A 22,030-nucleotide genomic window follows, 5' to 3' on the forward strand; every position below is an offset into this window, starting at 1 on the left:
CTGTACGTGGGGATGCTCCCTAACCTCTCCCAGTATGTGGTGAGTCCGGTTACTCTCTCTCTCTCTCTCTCTCTCTGTCACACACACACTCTCTCCTTACAGAAATAGATAAAAAAAAATAAAAAACAGAAGAGAAAAGACAACACAAATATGAATATTCTCTTTGTGGCTTTTTGTTATTTTCACAGTTCTTGTTAGTTGCACAGTTCATACACACACAGATGCACAGTTCATAGTTCATACACACACAGATGCACAGTTCACACACACACACACACACACACACACACACACACACACACACACACACACACACACACAGTGTGCACAGGGCATGTAGCCCCAGTGAAAGTGGTAGATCTGCAGAGTGGTGTGTGTTCCTCATGGTGTCTGATGTGCCGCTGCCCGTCCTCCCGTCGGTCAGATCGCCCTCCTGAAGCTGCTCCTGGCTGCAGCCCCCACCTCCAAGGCCAAGACGGACTCCATCAACATCCTGGCTGACGTCCTCCCTGAGGAGATGCCGTGAGTTGGGGAGACCCGAGCTTTTATACAGGTCTTCTTCTGGAGCAGCTTTCTATGTATTTTTATTGTGTAATGAATCAATATTATGAAGCGATTTTGCCTTACGTGTGTGTGTGTGTGTGTGTGTGTGTGTGTGTGTGTGTGTGTGTGTGTGTAGAATCACAGTCCTCCAGAGCATGAAGCTGGGTATTGATGTGAACAGGCACAAAGAGATCATCGTCAAGGCCATCTCTGCTCTGCTGTTGCTGCTGCTCAAACACTTCAAACTCAACCACATCTACCAGGTTAGAGTCCACCCCCCCCCCTCTCTCTCCCTCTCTCTCTCTCTCTCTCTCTCTCTCTCCTCCCTGCAACCTACGCTAACCACTCCACCCCCACCTCCCTGTCTCTCTCTCTCTCTCTCTTACGCCAACCTCCTCACCCCCTCCCTACCATCACCTCCATATCCACCAGAACATCCATAGCCTCGTCTCTCTCCTTTATCCACCATCCTCCACCCCCACCCCTTCATCCTCCACCCCCACCCCCACCCCCACCCCACCCCACCCCACCCCGTGGACCCCCGCAGCCCTCAGCTCCTGCATTGGACTGATAGGCACACGTTCAAGGCTCCATTATTCATCTCTACAAAGAAAACGGAGAGAGGGGGGGATGAGGGAGGGAGGGAGATGGGGGAGGGAGGGAGAGGGAGAGAGGGGGAGGGGAGATAGAGAGAGGGAGGAGAGGGAGAGGTATGAGACACGATAAGGGCACCAAACAGCAAAGCTCCTTCCAAAACCTGCACTTCCTATGCAGGGGGGGGGGGGGGGGGATTTAGTTCCTATTTTTGGGGAGCTTAATTTCCTCCACTGCTTCTGCTGCTGCTATCTCTCCTGGGCGGAGAGAGTGTGTCTGCGTCCATATACATAGATCCTCGCTCCCTGAGCAGGGATGGGTATAGATACAGCCCCCCACTGCTACTGATGCAGTGTGGAATGGAATTATACGTTGAGATACATTTATACACCCTTAAATGCGGCTATGTACTGGCATTCAAGGTATCTACTCAGTGTTCTTATTTCATTTCGAGGGGTGGTCGGTCTTCACGGGGAATAGAAGCATCTATTCTGTTTCGGAATGTCGTGTTGCATGTATCCCATTAATGTCAGACATGTTCAGTGGAATTCTGGTTGAGGAAAGACCTGCATGGAATGATTAATTGTGCATGTCGTAAACGTAGCAGCGCCATCTACTGCCCGGTAGGAACACTCACACCCTTATTCACCTGCTTAAGACTGTCAACTGAAGCCTGTGTTATTATGAGGACATTTTTGACATCTCACGGAAAGGGTTAAGTCTAATTTTTGATCCTATGCTGATTGTTATAACGCTACTTAGGCTTAGACCTGAGCAGAGCACCTCCGGGTTAGGGTTAGGGTTAGGGTTGAACAGATCTTCTAAATCCTCTTATTATAACCCCTGACTTCCCACACCAACTACAGGATACAAGAGGTGGTCATTTTTCAATACAATGACTGACCATGTCTGTTGCCACAGTAATAGTACCGTATGATAGACTCGCCTGTTAATAATGTCCATGCTTTAGATTCAGCAGTAATCTTCCTTGAAATAATTATGGTCATAATTCCTTGAAGGAGGCTTGGATGGAATATATTATAATGGAAATCCTTCTCCTCTCCCACTGCTAACTGCTAGCAGCTCATCAATGATAGAGAGACTGTGAGTTTGGAGGATTAATCTTATCTTCTGTTCTTCTAATTCCGTGGGTTTTTCTCCATAAGGAATTAAAGGGCCAGTGTCAGTGCTGTGTCCTCAGATTGGTGCTCAGTGGTTCTTAGGGTTTAAACAGTCAGAGCCGTTTCAGAACAACCTCTTTGGGTGGCACTCACCTTGATAGGACACTACCTCCTATGTCAAGGTAAGTGAATATTGAAAGGGTAGTTTTAGTGCTGTGACAGACAGACAGGCAGGCAGGCAGACACACACGCACGCACGCACGCACGCACACACACGCACGCACGCACGCACGCACGCACACACACACACACACACACACACATGCACACACACTCAGTGACATTGCACTCCCGTGTGTGTCTTCCCCCCTGCAGTTTGAGATTGTCTCCCAGCACCTGGTGTTTGCCAACTGCATCCCCCTCATCCTCAAGTTCTTCAACCAGAACATCATGTCCTACATCAGTGCCAAAAACAGGTAGGAGGCCGACTCTCTCTCATTCATCCCACAGTGCGACGCATTACTGTCAAAAACAGGGATGAACTCCCCAAGCCCCGTGCCAGCAGTGAGTCAGCGCCCATATAAGGGCATGACGGCTGTCGGCCATGTTTTTTATGCCAGGCTCAGGTGGCGCCCGGGTGGCAGTGCGCCAGTGGGTTTAGGTGTGGATGACAAAGCCCTTCTCTCACGCCTCCTCTCACACCACCATATTAATAAATTCCCTCTTGGCAGAAATATGGTGTGTGTGTGTGTGTGTGTGTGTGTGTGTGTGTGTGTGTGTGTGTGTGTGTGTGTGTGTGTGTGTGTGTGTGTGAGTGAGTGAGTGGGGAGGGGTGGGGTGTTTGTGTGTGAGAGTGTGTGTGTGTGTGATGTGATCAATCTGCTTTTCTGTGTGGGTTACTGCAGTATGTATGTAGTGTAATGTACAGTATGTACTGTGTGTGTGTGTGTGTGTGTGTGTGTGTGTGTGTGTGTGTGTGTGTGATGTAATGTGCTTTTGTCTGTGCTCTCTTGTTGCAGTATATGTGTTCTGGACTTCCCTCACTGTGTTGTCCATGAGATGCCTGAGCTGACAGCTGAGAGCCTGGTGAGTCTGGACCGGGAGGCTAACATCTGAATACACGCATATCAATATCATGTGTGTATTCAGCTTTTAATCAGCCAATTTAGGAGATGAATTGAAAATGTGCCCATTATTTTTCTTTGAGGACCTGCATTTCAATTAATCTCCTGGACTGACATAGCATTGACCCCCAACTCTGATTGGTTTGTGGTTGTGTGGTACCAGGAAGCTGGAGACAGTAATCAGTTCTGCTGGCGGAATCTGTTCTCCTGCATCAACCTGCTGAGGATCCTCAACAAGCTGACCAAGTGGAAACACTCCAGGACCATGGTGAGAGATGGAGCACTGTTCAAATGCTTCCTTCCTTCCTTCCTTCCTTCCTTCCTTCCTTCCTTCTTCCTACCCATCCTTCCATCTTTTCTTCCTTCCTTCCAATGAAAGGAGACAGAGGGGGTGGTTGGGGGTGGGGGGGGGGACAGTTTATACTATTAGATATAACAAAGGTTTATGTGACCAAAATGCAGCGTTTACGTGGCGTCAGTGTGCCCGTGAGGACGCTGCCTACTGTTCAGTGTCATACTGACAGACGCAGTAAGATTGTCCTCCTCCCGTCCCGTTGTCAGATGCTGGTTGTGTTCAAATCCGCTCCCATCCTGAAGAGGGCGCTGAAGGTCAAACAGGCCATGATGCAGCTGTACGTCCTGAAGCTCCTGAAGATCCAGACCAAGTACCTGGGGCGCCAGTGGAGGAAGAGCAACATGAAGACCATGTCGGCCATCTACCAGAAAGTACGGCACAGGCTTAACGACGACTGGGCCTACGGCAACGGTAAGACAGAGAAGACGATGGTAGACAACAGACCTCTGAGTCTTTGTGTTCCCAGGTCTGTATGTGTACCTGCACGGCATCCACATTTCTTCTTTCGTCATATATTTACATTTTTCATGTACACACAGTGTGCTGGGGGGAGTTCCCTTCACCCAATGGTGTGCTTGTGTAAGATTACGTTGTCATAGCAACCAAGTCATGGGTCAGTCACGGGTTCCCCCACGGTCGCCTGGAGAGAGAGAGCCAGCAGTCTGTCATCATGTGTATCAGCTTCTGTCCTCAGAGAGAGAGAGAGAGAGAGAGAGAGAGAGAGAGAGAGAGAGAGAGAGAGAGAGAGAGAGAGGTCCCTTGTGTCTTTCAACTGTCACTAATACCCTCGTGGCTCATATCCCTGCTTCACTGGCCACAGAGCTCTCAGCCGCCTATTTCTATGGAAGACAACCGATCATCATCTTTTCTAAAGTCAACGATACAGCTTTGTTGATACAGTTGCAGAGGCAGCCAGGTACTCCGGCTGTATAAACTAGCAGTATCACCAGAGGGAACTGTGTTCTTCACGTTGTGTGTTTTATTTTTAAAAATGTTTCTCTGTGTTGTGTCTGTCAGACATCGACGCCCGGCCGTGGGACTTCCAGGCGGAGGAGTGCGCCCTGAGAGAGAGCATCGAGAAGTTCAACACCCGGCGCTACGACAAGAACCAGAACGGGGAGTTCGCCCCTGTGGACAACTGCCTGCAGAGCGTTCTGGGACAGCGCGTGGACCTGCCGGAGGACTTCCACTACAGCTACGAGATGTGGCTGGAGAGGGAGGTGTTCTCCCAGCCCATCCAATGGGAGGGCCTGCTGCAGGCGCAGTGAGGGGGAAACGGGCAGGGTCTAGGGCGGCTGAATGTCTAGTTTCATCATCCACCCACATTCCCTCTCCTCGGGCCCTGGGTGTATATGTGAATGGACTGGTGTAAGCAGGGTTTAATAAGAGTCAACAGCAGGGTGAGGATCAATATTAATAAATACAGGAGGAAGAGGTGAATTTCATTTGAGTTAAGGAGTTGAAAAGACTTCATTGAAAATAATGTTCAGTTATTCAGTGAATTGGATGTTTTTTTTTTTTGTTCATTCCCTAAGTTGAGTGTTAACATGGAATTGACCAGGGCTGGCTGGTGGAGGTAGAGGACAGGCTCTTGGTAATGCATGGAATGGAATGAGGAATGGTGTCTAACCCATGTGTGCGTTACAACGAGCCCGTCCTTCGATTTTGACCTCCACCAGCCTCCCCTGGAATTAACCTCAAGGCTAACCTTCCACCTAGTAGCCTTTCATGGGCACTTGTACAGTACGTATGGCTGTGCTGCAGCAGAGGGTAACATAGGGGTGGGTTTTGAATCAGACAGATGGCTGCTGCTCCTGTTTGACCTCCTCAAATAACTGACACACTTCCACAGTGTGAGCTCACCACGGACCCACCAACACACCAGGAACATGTGCCTAACACGACTGTGAACTTCATGGAAATATAGGCCTAGATCAGGGGAGGCTGGTGGAGGTAGAATTCAGAGGACGGGCTCATGGTAATGCATGGAATGGAATGAAGCAAAGCTTGATACCATTCCTCATTCCATTCCATGCATTACCACGAGCCCGGCCTCTGATTTCTACCTCCACCAGCCTCCTCTGGCCGGGATAGAGCTTGATCTGAGTTACCTGTATCAATACAGAACGAATGGAATGGCAAACTTGCAAGAGCAGGTTCTTATCAGCTAAGTAGTCTCGTGTAGCCAGACATTACACTAGACGTAGCTAATGGATCAAAGCCTGGGAAAGGAGGCTACCGCTACTGTATGTAGAATACTGGCAGTGTTTCAATGTCTAAACTAGCGTAGCCTACTGCATAGAATGAAGCCATGTATTGGCCATGCATTCTAGTTGGTATCCTAGTGTGGGTATTGGAACTCTGCATCATCCTGTATGTCCCGACAAACCCAACCAGTATGTCCAGTTATGAGCTTGTTTTCAGTTCAGTTTTGATTTGGCTCCTCGAATTCTTGATTTTCCTCACACACCATCTGTTGTTTATGGATAATATATTTTCTATACTATATACCCACGTCCCAGCCTTTTTTTTATTTTTATGAAGATGTACATTTAAGTGCTATTTATTGTTTGAAAGTTTTACTGCAGTATTTATTTCTGATCTCATGTTTTTATTTGTGATTTAGTGTTTTAGTTTGGAAAAACTCAATATTTTGAGTTAGCTGAATGTTTTCGGAGAAAAAGGCCTTTTTGAACAAATCACTGTGTATTATTCCAGGCAATTTCCATCTAAGGAGAGGTGGTGGGGTTTGATAGTGGTCAGTGAGGCCCATTGAGGCAAAGTCTTGACAGGGTGAATTTTGAGAGTTGTCCCCCTGACTGTGTGAAGAACCAGTACTCCCCTGACAAAGATGTGCAACACTTACTACCCTAATCACACTACAGAGCTGAACTGAGCTGAGCAGTGCTAAGCTGTACTGTGCTAAGCCTGGCTACACATTCACAATAGTAGCTGGAGCAGTGCCGGAAGGACAGAGTGAAAATTAAATATCAAAGCCAGCACAGTACAGTACAGGTCAGCCCTGTAGTGTGTGAAGCCACTTGCTATTCTCCCAACAGTGTCTCTACCTTGCTACAGCCCACGTACCACACCGCCTCACACAGGCAGCACAATACCTGAGCTCTGACTCCCAGTGGCCTTGGTGAGAGAAGGACGTCATCCCTTCCTCCAGAACACACAGTCGTTATTGTCACACAATGGTGCTGGGTTTTCTATGACATCTTTATCTAGTTGTCTATTCACCTTGAAGGAAACCTACCTAAGGCTCTCTCAAGGCTGTTTTTTTTTTCACTCTTGAGAACTTTCTAGAACTTTCTCTGATGATGTAAGCACATAAGAAAGACATCATGATCACCTTTTCATGCCTGGGGTCTGGGTTGGCGGATGAGATGTATGTAATTGTGACTTAGTATTATCTTTGTATTCAATAATGAAGATTGTGTGTCTGAATCTTGGATTGTGCTTCTCTGTGGAAATGTGCATGGCTGCGGTTTATAATACTGTTTGAAATATATCATATTTAAACTGTGTTCAGAACTTTTATACAATATTTGGAAATCTTACTTTTGTTAAATGATGTTTTTAGAACACTTTGAGATGTACAGTACACTGCTATCACTCACTGTCAGCATCGCTTGACTATATTTTACAGCAGTAAATACACCTATAGTATTGTCTATCAAATCGGCATTGCCTTTTCCTTGGGAGTACATCTCAAGAGGCATATAAAGACTATGGAGAAGGTCGTTCAGCCTTTAGCTCTGAGTTGTTCTTGAATGAAAATCGCTTTGAAAATAATGTTGCTTATATATAGATTCTCAGGTTATGTAATCAAGGCTACGGAAATTGTGCAATGCAACGTCCTCCTTGTTGTGCTCACGACCTGTACGAGGAAGTAGGAATACACAACTGTTGTCATACTCTGACTGGCAGTGGAGGCTGGTGGAGGTAGAAATCGGAGGACGGGCTCATTGCAATGCAAGGAATGAATGAGGAATGGTATCAAACACAGGTGTTTGATACCCTTGCTCATTCCATTCCATGCGTCACTGTGAACTTGTCCTTCAATTTCTACCTCCACCAGCTTCCCCTGCAGACTGGTTAAGGTAACAATGTAACTTAGTCTCTACCTACATCCTAAGAACTGTAAACCTCTGGAGTCTGGCCAGAGACTAATGTAACTAAGCACTGAACTGTCATATGCTCTGTGGAATCGAATGGCATGCACATTAACAGTCACTGAACACAATTTTGATCCTGCTTTATTTGTGTGTAATAATCACCATTTAGCTTTAGAGTTCTTTTTTTTTTTTTTTTTTTACCTCTTGTGCCAAAGCAATGAGTGTGAGTTTTCTTTGTAGTGACCTCCAGTCTCTTGAAAATAATTGAATGCCTTATTCAGGGCAACTCTTGTTCAAAACAATACATATTTTGCATTTTTCTTTTTCTGATCACTCACTGGCAATACTGTACATATTGTATGTTGTGTCCTGGCATTGTAGTTTACCAGTTGTGTTCTGCACTGTATGGATGTTGCTATATGTGTGTTTTTGTTATAATGATATAGATGTTTCCACATCTACTGTAAGTTGTCTAAACAATATACTCATTGATTTTATTCAGGGTATGTGTACATTACTGATATGTACAGAGGCATTGTTCTATAATACAACAAATGACATCAGAGTCGTTAGTAAAAGATCTTTAAAAATATTTTGTCTGTCTTTCCTGTATGTTATTCAATGTTATTTTCATATGCTTGGGGCCACAGTGGATGAAAAGCTAGTTCAGGTGAATTGGACAGCAGCCCCAGTGTTTAGGTTAACTGGGGTTTACACACTCTAACACGTGGCACGACAACACGACAGGGGAGTCATTGCTGTGTGACTCAAAGCGAGATAAGAAGAACGACTCATCCGATGACCTCACCCATGAGTCTTCTACCTCTGGCACACTGTCATGCACTGGATTCCTCAAAGTCTTTGCTCCAGGCAGAAATCTTAGAGATTCACTCTGAATCATCATTAATGAAGTCATACAAGGACAAATAATGCACGTTCATGTTTATATTCTTACTATAATATGTGTTTTTTTTCAACAAAACAAATACTTATATATAATACTATATAATACTACTATGCTAAGACAGAGACACGAGTGATGAGAGTAATGTTATCCAGCGTGTCATGGGTTTGACTACAGGTTGAGCTTCAGTTTCAGGCCTGGTGCTGCTTTGTTGTGGAAGCCTCCGGTCCAAACGAGGCCCTGTGAATCTGTTAACTCTCCCTCGCCCTCCAACCTGAAGTAGAATAGAGCCATCATTAGCCAAGTACTGTAATATAGTTTAAAGACTTACAGTAGTTCACTCTAAAATCTAATTGTGGCCACAAACTGGGCCCCATCCGCTATTCTGGCAAATGCGGAGGTGCAAGTTGTTAAATAACAGTAATAATGATTTAAAACATGTATTGGTGTGTCAACTGGTGTGAAGGTACAGTATATCGTTGATCACATACATTTGATTTTTGTGAACTATCCTGCCATAGACATCATATGGCTATATGACAAGTTTATATTGCGTTCACCTGTTCTTGCTGAAGCTGCCAGTGTATTTGGTCCCGTCTGGGAAGGTGTATGTCCCTGTGCCGTGGTACATGTTGTCTTTAAACCCTCCTTCATACACAGCTCCAGAGGGGTGCTCTAGAGACCCATCACCATTCATCTGGAACACAGAAAGAACCAGACTGCAATTGTCCAGCCTTTTCCCTGAAGTATGCACTTTCCTAATTCCTATACACACACACACACACACACACACACACACACACACACACACACACACACACACACACACACACACCTTGTCATCATGCCAGACTCCAATGTAGGTAACTCCATTGGCTGAGGTGTGTTTGCCTGTACCACTCCTCATCACCACTCCCTCTGTGGTCCTGCAGCACTCTCCCTCTGGTGATGACAACAGCACAGTTACAATACGACTGTTATGGTCACGCTGATGTTATGAATGTTTACATGGGAGTATACAGAATGGTCATGATGTTATGACGATGGTATTCATCTCTATATTGTAGGTTGGTATTTTTGGCCTCCTTACCATATCTGTCACCATTTGGGAAGATGTAAGATACTTTCAAACTCCCTTCCTCTGAAATAAAACAAAACCTTTTGTGTCTTGAAACCGTTCAAGACGCACATGCAAATTGCTAAAGCTTACTTGAAATGTAAACGATGTCATTGCTCACCAAAACAGAAGACGGTCTTACCTTTGCTTTCTGGGATCTTGCCTTTTCTCTTCTCTGAAGAAAAACAGTTATTGATTAATAGTTCGAACAGTAGGAAGTGTGTGTATAAAAGCTAGTTGGCAAACGAACCTTTGTGTCATATGTGGTTCTATTCAGGTGTTCTTGTTGTGAGAGATACTCTCCTACTCAATATAGGCCATTTAGCTGACGCTTTTATCCAAAGCGACTTACATTGCAGTGAGTGCATACATTCACCAGTATATATGGTCCCAGCGGGAATCAAACCCACAACCTTAACGTTGTTAACGCCATGCTCTACCAACTGAGACACAGAGGACCACTGAAGCTCCTCAGAAATGACAGTAGCTAGAGACCCACCTGCCATGTTAGAGACACCTGACAGTCAACTCAACTCTGTCTACCTGTCTGTCTGGCAACTAGGGATTTACAAGACTTGACAAGCAGCTAGTCTCGATTTGTTAGCTACTATACATACTACTAAACACGACTTATTTTTCTCATTTTCTGCGCAAAATGACAAGGCAACCCGCTTCTTTTTTTTTTTTCTTCTTTTTTTTATAAAGTAAACCTGATGTTTTACTCCCTGACACCCCTACACTTAACATTACCATGGCAACTGTCTGGGTAACAACCCGCAGCGGAAAGGAACCTTTGACCGCTGACTTATTAACCAATCAGAGAGAGGCAATATTGCCGGTGGACCGATCAGCTTTGTGTCAGGTTTGTGCGTGCTCTTCGGATACAATCTAAGAACTTGCTATTTTCAAATTCCTGTGTGTTATTTTACTTTAAAGTGTCTGATGTATTGGTTATGAATGTTATAGTAAACACGTGAAGTCATTGTCTTTTCTATTAAATATGTGTGAGGAAGAAAAAAACATGAATGTGTACCCGGCATATATGTACGCGTGTAGCATAGCTAGCTAAAGTTAGCTAGCCAACGTTGGCTGTCTGACTACATGAGTCATTATGTATTTTGGTGGTCAACTATCCAGTAACAACAAAACGACCAATATTAACTAAACGTGGCATTGACACGGGTGTTTTCAACCGGAAAGTAGCACAACTCTAGCGGCTTGCCATGTTTAGGGCGCACAACGATTGCATAATTATGGCCACCACCGGGGGGCTAGCCTGCCCTATGTGTCATCTGAATTTAATTGCACTGAGAACAGTCTGACACTACCCTAGGTAGCTAGCTATCCGAATACAGTAACTACCCGTGAGCTACTGTAACGTTACAGTAGATCTGCGTGTTAGGTGTGAATCCACACGTTGAATTTGAATTATGAATATTGGTGAAAAACTGTTGTGTGGTCATGTCTGATTGTCAGTGGTTGTTATTGCCTTATGTCTTTCGCGTTTGGTTTAAAGACATCAGTTGAATCTACGTTGGTCTTATATTACACTTTTCTTCCTCTCTTTCTGCACACAGCTCAGGTCGATAGCATGTTAACTGGCTTTTTATCGAAGGTATGTATGGTGACTCTGGTGGTGGTAGCTTCTGTGCCTCACATTTAGGGCTCAAATAATATCAGTATTAGATTGCTATCCTTGCACAAATTGCCTCTGTATCGTCAGTGTGTACACCAATCTCTTATCTCCACTTTAGTTGTTTTCCTCAAGTGTGTAATTCTACTGTCTTCTGATTGTAGACAGTAGAGAAGAAATGAGTGGAAGAAAGGGGGGGCCCAACCGTGGTGGAGGGCGATTCAACAAGCCCCGTGGAGGAGGAAGAGGAAGAGGAGGAAAAAGAGGAGGAGGTGGTGGAGGTGGTGGTGGAGGTGGAGGGAGCAGGAAGGCAGCTTGCGAAGGCTGGGACGAAGGAGATGATTTCAGCATTGATTGTGGACCCAGCCGCCCTAGCAGGTAAAATAAAATTTGTGATCATGTTTTCTATGTTCTTTTGAATTCAGATGAGACATAAGTAATGACATTTTCTCTCTCTCTCTCCCTCCGCAGGCCCCCCTCAGGCAGAGGAAGGGGTGGAGGTGGTCGTGGAGGTGGTCGCGGAGCAGGGGGTGGTCGGGGGAGTAGCAGGGGTAGAGGAGGAAGTAGGGGTGGAAGTGGGAGGGACTCCAGGGGCAGGGGTAGTGGCAGGGGTATACCTAAGTCCCTGATCGGGGACAGACCCAGGCCGAGGCCGGATGACGACAGACCTCGTCTCAGGCCGGACGTGCCAATGGGCAACATGCCCATGCAGAAGATCCACATGACCTCGGAGAACCAGGAGCAGGTCAAAGAGCTACTGAGAGAGCTGCAGGCCCAGGACCAAGACGCGACCTATGAGTGAGTAGTCTCGCAACACCAGACCCTTTCTCCCTACACTAGATCAAAGCCTGGAGACAGGACCTATCAGTCAATGGCTGGTAGCTTTCTCACTGGAGTCAGTTGAGTGAGATGGCATCTCTCCCTATGAGTGATCGTAGAACACAGGGAGAGTGCCTGGGTGTCAAATAGCTGAGGACTTGGGTGTCTAAAGGAAGGGGTAAGATTACTTGTTGAAAGTGATGGTTGAATTTTTTATTAGAAGTATGTGGCGAGTAGCGTTGGGAATCGTCCCTCTGCTGTCTTTTAAATATCTGGCCTGAATGATCCAACAGCATCACTGCAACTAACCCCCCCCCCCCCCCCCCCCCCTGTGTCCTGTCTACTTGTCCTCTCTTAGTGACTCAGAGTCAGACTATGAAGAGGAGGAGGAGGAGGAGGAAGGGGGAGAGGAGGAGGAGTATGATGAGCTGGACTTCCGTGAGGAAGGCCAGTTCTGGAACACCCATGATGAGCCAGTGGAGAGCGCTGACAGCCCGGTGTATGAGCAATTCTCTGACGAGGAGGAGGACAGGCACACGCCTGAGCGCATCATCTCTCTGTTTGCCATCGGGAAACTCTGCAGGTACAGTACCAGTCAGCACAGTACCAGTACCAGTCCAGCATCCCTCTGACTCAGGGACTCTACTCTACACTCTCTGTAGCCCCCTTAGGTCTGTGTTATAATGAATTAATGTCAGTTATATTTATAGGAGAGAGGGGATATGTTGCTGTCGTTCCCCTTTTAATGATCACTGGCTCGCTTTCTGTTATTTTAGGATTAAATCAAAAGGAATATGAGTTCAACCTATTCTGGAGTGCGTCCCGTTTTCTTTCATGAAGCTATTCCCCTTTTGATGATGCCTGAAGTGTTTGAAATGGGCTTGTCTTTCATATGTGCCTTGTCTTGCTTTGTTGTCTCCTAACAACCTGTTTTTTTTTCTCTCTCTCTTTCTATTTCTCTCCCTCTCTCTCCTCTTTCTCTCTACCTCTCTAGGTATGGGTTTGACCGTGAGCGCAGCAGGCAGGCCCTGGACGCCGGTGGTGGGGAGGTGGGGGCCACCATGGAGCAGCTCCTCCTCCAGGTCTTCACAGAACGCTACGGCCCCAAAGCCGTGTCCCCTGACGGCCTCCAGGGGGCGCCCATGGATGAGTGCCTCACCCAGAGACAGGAAGAAGCCCTGGCTCTCACCGCCATCTACGGCGACCGCTTCACCGAGCGTATCGCCAACAGCGTCTGGAGCGTCTCCCTGGACCTCAGCTTCCTGGCTGAGAACGCCGTGAAGGCTGGCGGACGCCATAACGGATCCGCACACGGCGCCAACGGCGGTATTGTTCACATCCGGGACGTTTGCCGCTTCTACCTGAAAGGCGCCGGCTGCAAGTTTGGGGACAAGTGCAAGTACAAGCACCAGATGCCCACCAAAATGGGGGGAGGCCCCCCAGAGGTGGTGGCAGCCAGCCAGCCTGGGTTCAGCAGCTTCTCCCCTCCAGAGTACGAGCTGGAGGTCCGCTTCCCCAAAGGGAACCGCTACCCCTTCCAAGCCCCCGTAGTGGCCTTCAGTACTAACGATGAGAGCGTGGGGGCGGCAGCCAGGCTGAGCGTGACCGAGAGGCTCTTCGCCGAGGCCCTGGCTGCAGCACGGAGTGGGGAACCCGTGGTCTACACCCTGATCACGTGCTGCGAGGACGAGTCGGCCATGATGGAGCTGCTGTCGGTCGACCATCATAAATACAGCTCCCCACCCCCTGTGTTGGTGGCACCGCCCCCGGTCCCGGCAGCCCCCGCCATGACCAAGGGCAGGAGTGGGAGGAGCAACGTGCCGGTGACACAGGACAGCAAGAGTATCACAAACAGTAACAGTCACCAAACTGCCAACAACAGAACTACCTCAACTAGTAATACCACTGGCAACAGCAGGCGGATAGAGGGTGAGAGAGGGTTGAAACACACAACACAAGACTAGATGGTTGATGGTGACCGTTTCTGATTATGTGGCCATTTATCATAAGTATAGGTGCTGTGTAATTGTATACAGGTTATTTTTGTCACATGAACACAAAACTGAGCTGCGTGTGTATGTGTGTACGCGTGTGCCCTTGCAGTGAAAGACGCTGTGAACACAGACGCCTTAGATGAGAAAGATGAGGATGAGGAGGATGATGAGGATGAGAAGGTTGTCCCTGTGGAGACTGAGAGTTACGTCAACCTGAGGAAGAAGATGGTGAAGAGGCACGAAACGAGGACAGAAGGCCAACAGCAGGAGAACGCCAAACTGTGTCGGGAATTCAGGAGAAAACAGGTAAGAGTGCCTCACATTAGGCTCTTCCTAGTAAGGAATGGAGAGAAATGTAAGGTTTTGTCTCATGAAGCTCCATCTATTCTATTGGTGGTAACAAGATGTGAACCCCATGTCAACCCTGTCCTACAGGACATCAGTGTATACCTTTTTACCCTCAGTGTCCTCCTGAAAACATATCTTTCTTGTAAACAAGTAAATGTGTACATAATGTGTCATCACAGCCACTATTCCTGGTACACTGTGATGCTCTGTGATGACTGTACTGGCCCCTGGTTAATCCTAATCCTGGACACGGTGTTCCTCTCCTGCGACAGTCGTCGAGGAGGTTCAGCTCCATGCTGCAGCAGAGACAGAAGCTGCCCGCCTGGAAGGAGCGGGACCACATCCTGGACCTGCTGGACCACTGCCAGGTGCTGGTGGTCAGCGGCATGACAGGGTGAGTCACTCAGGACAGGCCCCTGTGGTTACATGTATAGGGTCTGTGTTGGAGGCTATACCCGTGACTCATTGGGTCAGACTGTGGTTCAACTTGTTGTTGATGTGATGTTGAATGTCTGTGTTGTTGTTGTTGTTGTTGTTGCTGTCCTGTCCCAGGTGTGGTAAGACCACTCAGATCCCCCAGTTCATTCTGGACGAGACGCTGGACGGGCCCGCGAACCGCGTGGCCAACATCATCTGCACCCAGCCCCGCCGCATCTCCGCCATCTCGGTGGCCGAGAGGGTGGCCCAGGAGCGGGCGGAGCGCCTCGGCAACTCAGTGGGCTACCAGATCCGCCTGGAGACCGTCAGGGTCAGTGGAACTCCATGTCCCAGCATTCAGTGTGTTCTCATAGGTCACACACAGAACCATAGCGATGTCAGAATCCCTTTTGAATTATTATTTTTAGGCTGTCTCTGATCTGAACATCTGACATGCCTTACCAAGCTGTTGTTGAACCCACCTTACTCTCTCCCCTCTACCCTCCTCCCTCTACCCTCCTCCTCCCCCCCCTTCAGTCTGCTGCCACCAGACTGCTGTACTGTACTACAGGAGTGCTGCTGCGTAGGCTGGAGGGGGAGGCAGACCTCAAGGGAGTCTCTCACGTTATAGTGGATGAGGTGCATGAGCGCACAGAGGAGAGGTGAGTACACACACACACACACACACACACACACACACACACACACACACACACACAAACAAACAAACTGACTCACTATGTTTATTGTTTATCCTCATAATGTCAGTGGTCTCCTCAGGCTGTTCACCTCACTCTCTCTCTCTCCTCCCCCCTCCTCTCTCTCTCCCTCCCTCCCAGTGACTTCCTCCTGTTGGTTCTGAAGGACCTGATGGTTCAGAGACCAGATCTGAAGATCATCCTGATGAGTGCCACCCTCAACGCTGAACTCTTCTCCAAGTACTTCAACAACTGTAACACCATAAATATACCAGGTCAGCAACTGACACACTACACTACAGTACACATCAATGACGCACACACCATTCAGACAAAAACAACAGTTTGACCATTCTGAGAGTTCCTTCATATCCTTTCATGTTTTCCAGGACGCACTTTCCCGGTTGACCAGTTTTTCCTTGAAGATGCCATTGCCAAAACCCGGTAAGTATCACCCAATTCCACTGTACTTTTTACTATTAACCATCGTCCGGAAATAATCCCTAGAGCTTTCTCCATGCGCACTTTACCAGATCTGAAAGGATTGGATGGGTAATAATATGCCCAAACAGCTGGTAAGGTGGAGTAACTACCATCTTGCTTATACCTATCCAACCCTCTCGGATCTACACAAGTGTCTCGGGCTAAGAGGCCCAAGGTGGTTGATTCTGGCCACGGTCGGTTTCTGTGACCTGTAAGTCTTCTTCCTCTCTCAGGTATGTGATCGAGGACGGCAGCCCCTACATGCGTTCAGGCGGAGGGAAACAGAACTCGTCGTCGGGGGGCGGCCGGGGGGGCCGAGGCGGGGCTAAAGACCCGGTGGTGGACCAGCTGGGAGACGACATGTGGAACTACATGTCCTTCCAGAAGAAGGACTTCGTCAAAGACTCCATCCCTGACCAGCAGCTGGGCCTGCCGGAGCTCACCATTAGGTACAAAGGTAAGGTCTCAGCCTCCGGTCCAGTCCACACACCCACACACACCAGACTGGAGGTCAAATCCAAATAGCCTCAGTTTCCTTGGTGTCGGAAAAAGATTGTCTGATATCAGATGGGTGGGGCTTACACTTTTGGTCTATTACATTGGTTGCATTGCCCCAGGCACGTTCAATCAAGGGCAGCTGAATGATTCGAATAACAACAAATGCTATTTGAACCCAGGTCTGGTCCAGTGGTCTACAGTCTACACCAGACTCAGTGGTCTGGTCCCTACACCCCTGATCCAAACACACTGTGTTCTCTCTGTTTGTTTGTTTGTTCTGAGAAGGTTGAAGTTTTTCATTTTATGTTTAAATAAAGACGTAAAGAAGTCTGTGCTGAAGACCATGTCTGCCATGGATCTGGATAAGATCAACATGGACCTGGTGGAGAGTGTTCTGGAGTGGATCGTGGACGGAGACCACAGCTACCCTCCAGGTCAGACAGCACCACTTACAGGCTGACAGACACGCAGGGAAGCATCACTTAGCAATTAGTTGCCTTTTGCCGCTCTATTGTTTTATGAACAGTACAGTAAGTTTCGAGTGTGTCTGTCCAGGCGCGGTTCTGGTGTTCATGCCGGGTCTGGCTGAGATCAAGATGCTGTACGAACAGCTGCAGTCCAACAGGATGTTCAACAACAGGAACAGAGCCAGGTAGGGAAACCATCCTCTGGACCGGTGTGTGTGTGGAGGGGGTTCTATTCAGGGTACTGTGGATGGAATAGTACAGTATGGGTGCTTGTGTTGGTCACAGGTATGTTTTGTTATTGCTGTGCTCCATACAACTGTGGCTGGGTTGTGTGTGATTGGTCCAGACATGAAAGTGTGTGTTGTAGTGTAATATTGTTACGTCTTGTCCCTTCCCCAGGTGTGTGGTGTACCCCCTCCACTCCTCCCTGTCTAACGAGGAGCAGCAGGCCGTGTTCAACCGGCCACCAGAGGGCGTCACCAAGATCATCATCTCCACCAACATCGCAGAGACGTCTGTCACCATCGACGACGTGGTCTACGTGGTCGACTCTGGCAAGATGAAGGAGAAGAGGTAACCATGGGAACCTTAGTCCTCTGCATGACATCAAGCAGAAAGGGGGACACAGAGAAAGATGTCATTAAGCAGTATACACGTTGGATTCACATAATGTCATTTTTGTCATATAACAGAAATGCAATAAGAATATGTGTGTGTGTATACATACATACATTCATTCATACATACATACATAATTTGTGTGCATGTGTATGTAAAATTTATATAATTCTATCTATGGATGATCTCCTCAGGTACGATGCCTCTAAGAGCATGGAGAGTCTGGAGGACTCGTGGGTGTCCCGTGCCAACGCTCTGCAGCGGAGGGGCCGGGCGGGCCGCGTGGCCTCGGGGGTCTGCTTCCACCTCTTCACCAGCCACTGCTTCCAACACCAGCTGATGGAGCAGCAGCTGCCTGAGATCCAGAGAGTTCCCCTGGAGCAGCTCTGCCTCAGGTAAGCAGGCTTAGAACCAGGAGAGAACCTGGCTAGAGGGGGGCGCTCGGTGGCGTAGCACACTGGGGCGCGTGCCATGTCGTCTCGGGGTCCCTGGTTCGATTCCGGCCATCGACCATGTCCTGCATGTCATCCCTCCTCTTTCTCCCATCCGTCCTGTCAAATCTCTACTGTCTCTATCCCAATAAAGCAGAAATGCCCTAAAAACATATTAAAAAAAATATTCAAGTTAACAAACAAAAATATTCATTCATCCATCTCTCCCTCCAGGATAAAGATCCTGGACCTCTTTGCAGAGCGTACTTTAGAGTCTGTGTTCACGCGGCTCATCGAGCCCCCTGAGATGGGCAGCCTGGAAGCGGCCAAACAGCGCCTGCAGGACCTGGGCGCTCTGACGACCGACGAGAAGCTCACTCCCCTGGGCTACCATCTGGCCTGCCTGCCCGTCGACGTCCGCATCGGCAAACTCATGCTGTTCGGCGCCATCTTCCGCTGCCTGGACCCTGCCCTCACCATCGCTGCCAGCCTGGCCTTCAAGTCACCCTTCGTAAGGCTCTGTTGTTAAATGGCTGTGTGTTTACGAGTGGAGACTAAAGGCCGTCTCAGGGCTGCTGAAGACAGGATAGGATAGGAACATGGACTGGACAGAATGAAGCAAGCGTGCTTTTTAAGAAGATGTTGTGACTGATTGAAAGTTCATCAGCAACATTGTTCTCGATATGTTTAATTGAGTCCTGTCATTGATGATTATGTATCATTGAGATGAATGGCTCACTCATCCTGTGATAGTGATGTCCTCCCCTACTTCATTTCTGTCTCTTCTCCCTGTGTTTTATTATGTATTAGTTGAGACGATATCAAACAAGGAATTTTAAAGAGACCACTAAAAAGACATGACAGAAATAAGAACGACCAGAAAGACATGATTTCCGCCGCAATACATTTTGACACGCAAGTCTCTCTCCCTCTCCCCTCTCTCCTTTCTCCCCCTCCCTCTCCTCCTGCTGTCTCTTCTTCCTGTGTCCAGGTGTCACCGTGGGACAAGAGGGAGGAGGCTAATGAGAAGAAGCTGAGTTACGCTCTGGCCAACAGTGACCACCTCGCCCTGCTGCAGGCATACAAGGTAGCTACACTACACAACCATGGCCTTGCTACAGAGCCTAGCCAGAGATGCTTGTAGTCTCTAGCACTTCTCTATGGTCAATGAACGGAGAAATGCTTGATTCATGATGATGTCGTTTGTCGCTCATGCTTAGGGGTGGTGTGGAGCCACCAAGAATGGGAACCAGGCTGGTTACCAGTACTGCAGAGAGAACTTCCTGTCTTCCAGGGGCTTACAGGTACAGCCACCGCCATCTTGGTCCTGTAGGAGAGTGGTCTATAGCATTCTCTTTCTCTCTCTCTCACACTAGAGCAGTGGTGAAATGAAGAAGGTTTTCCATCTAACAGATGTCGAGGTGGACTGTGAGTGTACTCAGGCCTCAGAACATTCCGAGCCGCGTTGAGTCTGAACTGTGTGTGTGTTTTGTGTGGTGCAGGAGATAGCCTCTCTGAAGAGACAGTTTGCGGAGCTGCTGTCTGACATTGGCTTCGTGAAGGAAGGGCTGAAGGCCAGAGTCATAGAGAGGATGGGAGAGAGGGGGACTGACGGCATCCTGGAGGCTACAGGCCGCGAGGTAACACACACACACACACACACACACACAGGGAGTCTCACCTAGAAACATTACCACATAGATGCTGTGTTGTCTGTATCATAATAAATCTGGGTACTGTATAGAAATCTCAATCCTGAGGTACAGTGAGTTAATGACCACATCTCATCCTTCCTGTCCCCCTCAGGCCAACCTCAACTCTGACAACATCCGGCTGATGTCTGCTATGCTCTGCGCTGCCCTCTATCCCAATGTTGTCCAGGTGAGCATTTACACATTCACAGTAATGAACTGTAGGCTCAGTGTGTACTGTCCATATCTACAGTAGGTTGCTCGTGGCTGTTTACCGATGCAATGTACCTGTGTTTACCTATGCTAAGTACCTGTCTTTACCTATGCTAAGTGGGTGTTTATCTATGCCTAAGTACCTGAGTTTACCGATGCTAAGTGGCTGTGTTTACCTGTGCCCACCAGGTGAGGTCTCCTCAGGGGAAGTACAAGCAGACCAGTAAAGGAGCGGTAAAGATGCAGCCCAAAGCTGACGAGCTGCGCTTCATGACCAAGAACGACGGCGCTGTCCATGTGCACCCTTCCTCGGTCAACTACACGGTAAGGCTACCATTCCTGTTTGCTTTATTCCTTTCCTTTTTACCGTTTATTGTTGTAAATCCAACCCTAGCAGTGGTCCTGCAACAACAGCTGGACTTGACTGTGTGTGTGTGTGTGTGTGTGTGTGTCCATGGGCCATGTATGTCCCCTCAGGTGCGTCACTATGACAGCCCCTACCTGGTGTACCACGAGAAGGTGAAGACCAGCAGGGTGTTCATCAGGGACTGCAGCATGGTCTCTGTCTATGCCCTGGTGCTGTTCGGAGGGGGGCAGGTCAACGTGGAGCTACAGAAGGGAGACTTCGTCATCTCCCTGGATGACGGTTGGATCCGATTCGCTGCCGCCTCACACCAGGTCAGATTATGACGTTATAATCACTGGTGGAACAGTTTGTTAGCTTGGTGGAGCGTGATGAAGATTGAACATAAAAGTACAATGTATAAGAACAGTGTGTGTGTGTGTGTGTGTGTGTGTGTGTGTGTGTGTGTGTGTGTGTGTGTGTGTGTGTGTGTGTGTGTGTGTGTGTGTGTGTGTGTGTGTGTGTGTGTGTGTGTGTGTGTGTGTGTGTGTGTGTAGGTGGCAGAGCTGGTGAAGGAGCTGCGCTGGGAAATGGACCAGCTTCTGGAGGACAAGATCAGGAACCCCAGCATGGACCTGTACAGCTGCCCCCGAGGCTCTCGCATCATCCACATGATTGTCAAGCTCATTTCCACCCAGTAAAACTACCCCTGATAGACTCCTCCTTCAACAACCAGTAAAACTACCCCTGATAGGCTCATTACCACACAGTTCCTCCTGTTATGATTGGCTATACTCCACCCAGTTAAAATAACCCCCAAACCATTCCATGTACTGTAGCAAAACACCTCATTCAACAAACGTGTATGATAAAGTCTTAAAGTGCTGCTGAGCAAGCAACACGAATGTCATTTCCTCCGTCATACTATGTGCAATACCTTTGGCACAGAATGGATTGTTTAAATGTATCTGAAATGCCAAATTTTATTTTGGTTATTTGTATATACCTTGCCACATTTCCTGTATTTCTGGGAAGCTCAAGTTGCATTTTTATTATGAGTTGTGTGTATTTGCACACAACTGAAAAATAGCATTTGAGTCCATATTGGATTGGATTGGAAAATGATTGCACTTTTCTTATGGTTTTGTGTGCATTTAGATAATAGATAATGCATGATTAACTCTGAGAGGTTACAGAGCTCCAAGAGCTCCCTGCATGTTATTTTGTTTGTTTCTGTACATTTATATAGAATGTATGAAAATAGGATATTATTAATACATTGTGTAAATCATGCCATCACAATTGAAAGGGCTCACTGAAATGTAGTTGATTTGGTAAGGAGTTGCCAAAGAATTTATAAAGATAATGTCTTATCAACATAAGTGACAAACTTTTGTCTGATAAATATTACACCGACTGAAAATAAAAAGACCAAAACACAACTGGGTCTGGTCCATTTGATCTTCATTTGTGTGACTGTAACTAAACCGTCCTGTGA

General features: G+C 47.7%; 3 protein-coding genes across 3 annotated transcripts in view; 2 read left to right on the forward strand and 1 right to left on the reverse strand.

Annotated features, from left to right (window-relative positions):
• The window catches only part of strip2 (striatin interacting protein 2), a 29,751-nt gene extending 21,589 nt beyond the window's left edge, over positions 1-8,162 (forward strand). The window contains exons 14-21 of the mRNA XM_083692253.1: positions 1-39; positions 425-522; positions 680-806; positions 2,634-2,734; positions 3,278-3,344; positions 3,546-3,650; positions 3,944-4,148; positions 4,755-8,162. The exon at positions 1-39 is cut by the window's left edge and continues 36 nt beyond it. Coding sequence (XP_083548379.1) covers positions 1-39; positions 425-522; positions 680-806; positions 2,634-2,734; positions 3,278-3,344; positions 3,546-3,650; positions 3,944-4,148; positions 4,755-5,005 — 993 coding nt within the window. The 3' untranslated portion in view covers positions 5,006-8,162. The remainder of the gene's footprint in view (positions 40-424; positions 523-679; positions 807-2,633; positions 2,735-3,277; positions 3,345-3,545; positions 3,651-3,943; positions 4,149-4,754) is intronic.
• A 771-nt stretch (positions 8,163-8,933) lies between these two features.
• On the reverse strand, positions 8,934-10,385 carry morn2 (MORN repeat containing 2; the record flags this gene model as incomplete). Its single annotated transcript, XM_083691894.1, has 5 exons — positions 8,934-9,036; positions 9,323-9,459; positions 9,598-9,704; positions 9,853-9,903; positions 10,379-10,385. 5 exons carry the CDS (start codon positions 10,383-10,385, stop codon positions 8,934-8,936), a joined length of 405 nt encoding a protein of 134 aa, XP_083548020.1.
• Positions 10,386-12,122: 1,737 nt separating this feature from the next.
• Positions 12,123-21,824, forward strand: dhx57 (DEAH (Asp-Glu-Ala-Asp/His) box polypeptide 57). The gene is made up of 22 exons (XM_083692273.1): positions 12,123-12,310; positions 12,690-12,914; positions 13,326-14,260; positions 14,435-14,631; positions 14,946-15,067; positions 15,226-15,421; positions 15,628-15,752; positions 15,930-16,063; positions 16,178-16,232; positions 16,505-16,728; positions 17,087-17,203; positions 17,325-17,421; positions 17,636-17,809; positions 18,049-18,249; positions 18,520-18,796; positions 19,277-19,372; positions 19,506-19,589; positions 19,788-19,925; positions 20,092-20,166; positions 20,379-20,513; positions 20,667-20,867; positions 21,090-21,824. Exons 1-22 carry the CDS (start codon positions 12,204-12,206, stop codon positions 21,231-21,233), a joined length of 4,059 nt encoding a protein of 1,352 aa, XP_083548399.1. The 5' UTR covers positions 12,123-12,203; the 3' UTR covers positions 21,234-21,824.
• The last annotated feature ends 206 nt before the right edge of the window (positions 21,825-22,030 follow it).

The sequence above is a fragment of the Argentina silus genome (genome assembly GCF_951799395.1).
Source record: "Argentina silus genome assembly, chromosome: 20".
In the NCBI taxonomy this organism is placed as follows: Eukaryota; Metazoa; Chordata; class Actinopteri; order Argentiniformes; family Argentinidae; genus Argentina; species Argentina silus.

What these genes read in the sequence shown, in the direction of transcription:
- dhx57 (XM_083692273.1), top strand. Translation starts at nt 12,204, where the DNA reads ATGGGCAACATGCCCATGCAGAAGATCCACATGACCTCGGAGAACCAG. An exon ending in CATGAGCGCACAGAGGAGAG is followed by an intron (nt 15,753 to 15,929) that starts GTGAGTACACAC and finishes CCTCCCTCCCAG; the next exon opens with TGACTTCCTCCTGTTGGTTC. An exon ending in CTTCCTCGGTCAACTACACG is followed by an intron (nt 20,514 to 20,666) that starts GTAAGGCTACCA and finishes ATGTCCCCTCAG; the next exon opens with GTGCGTCACTATGACAGCCC.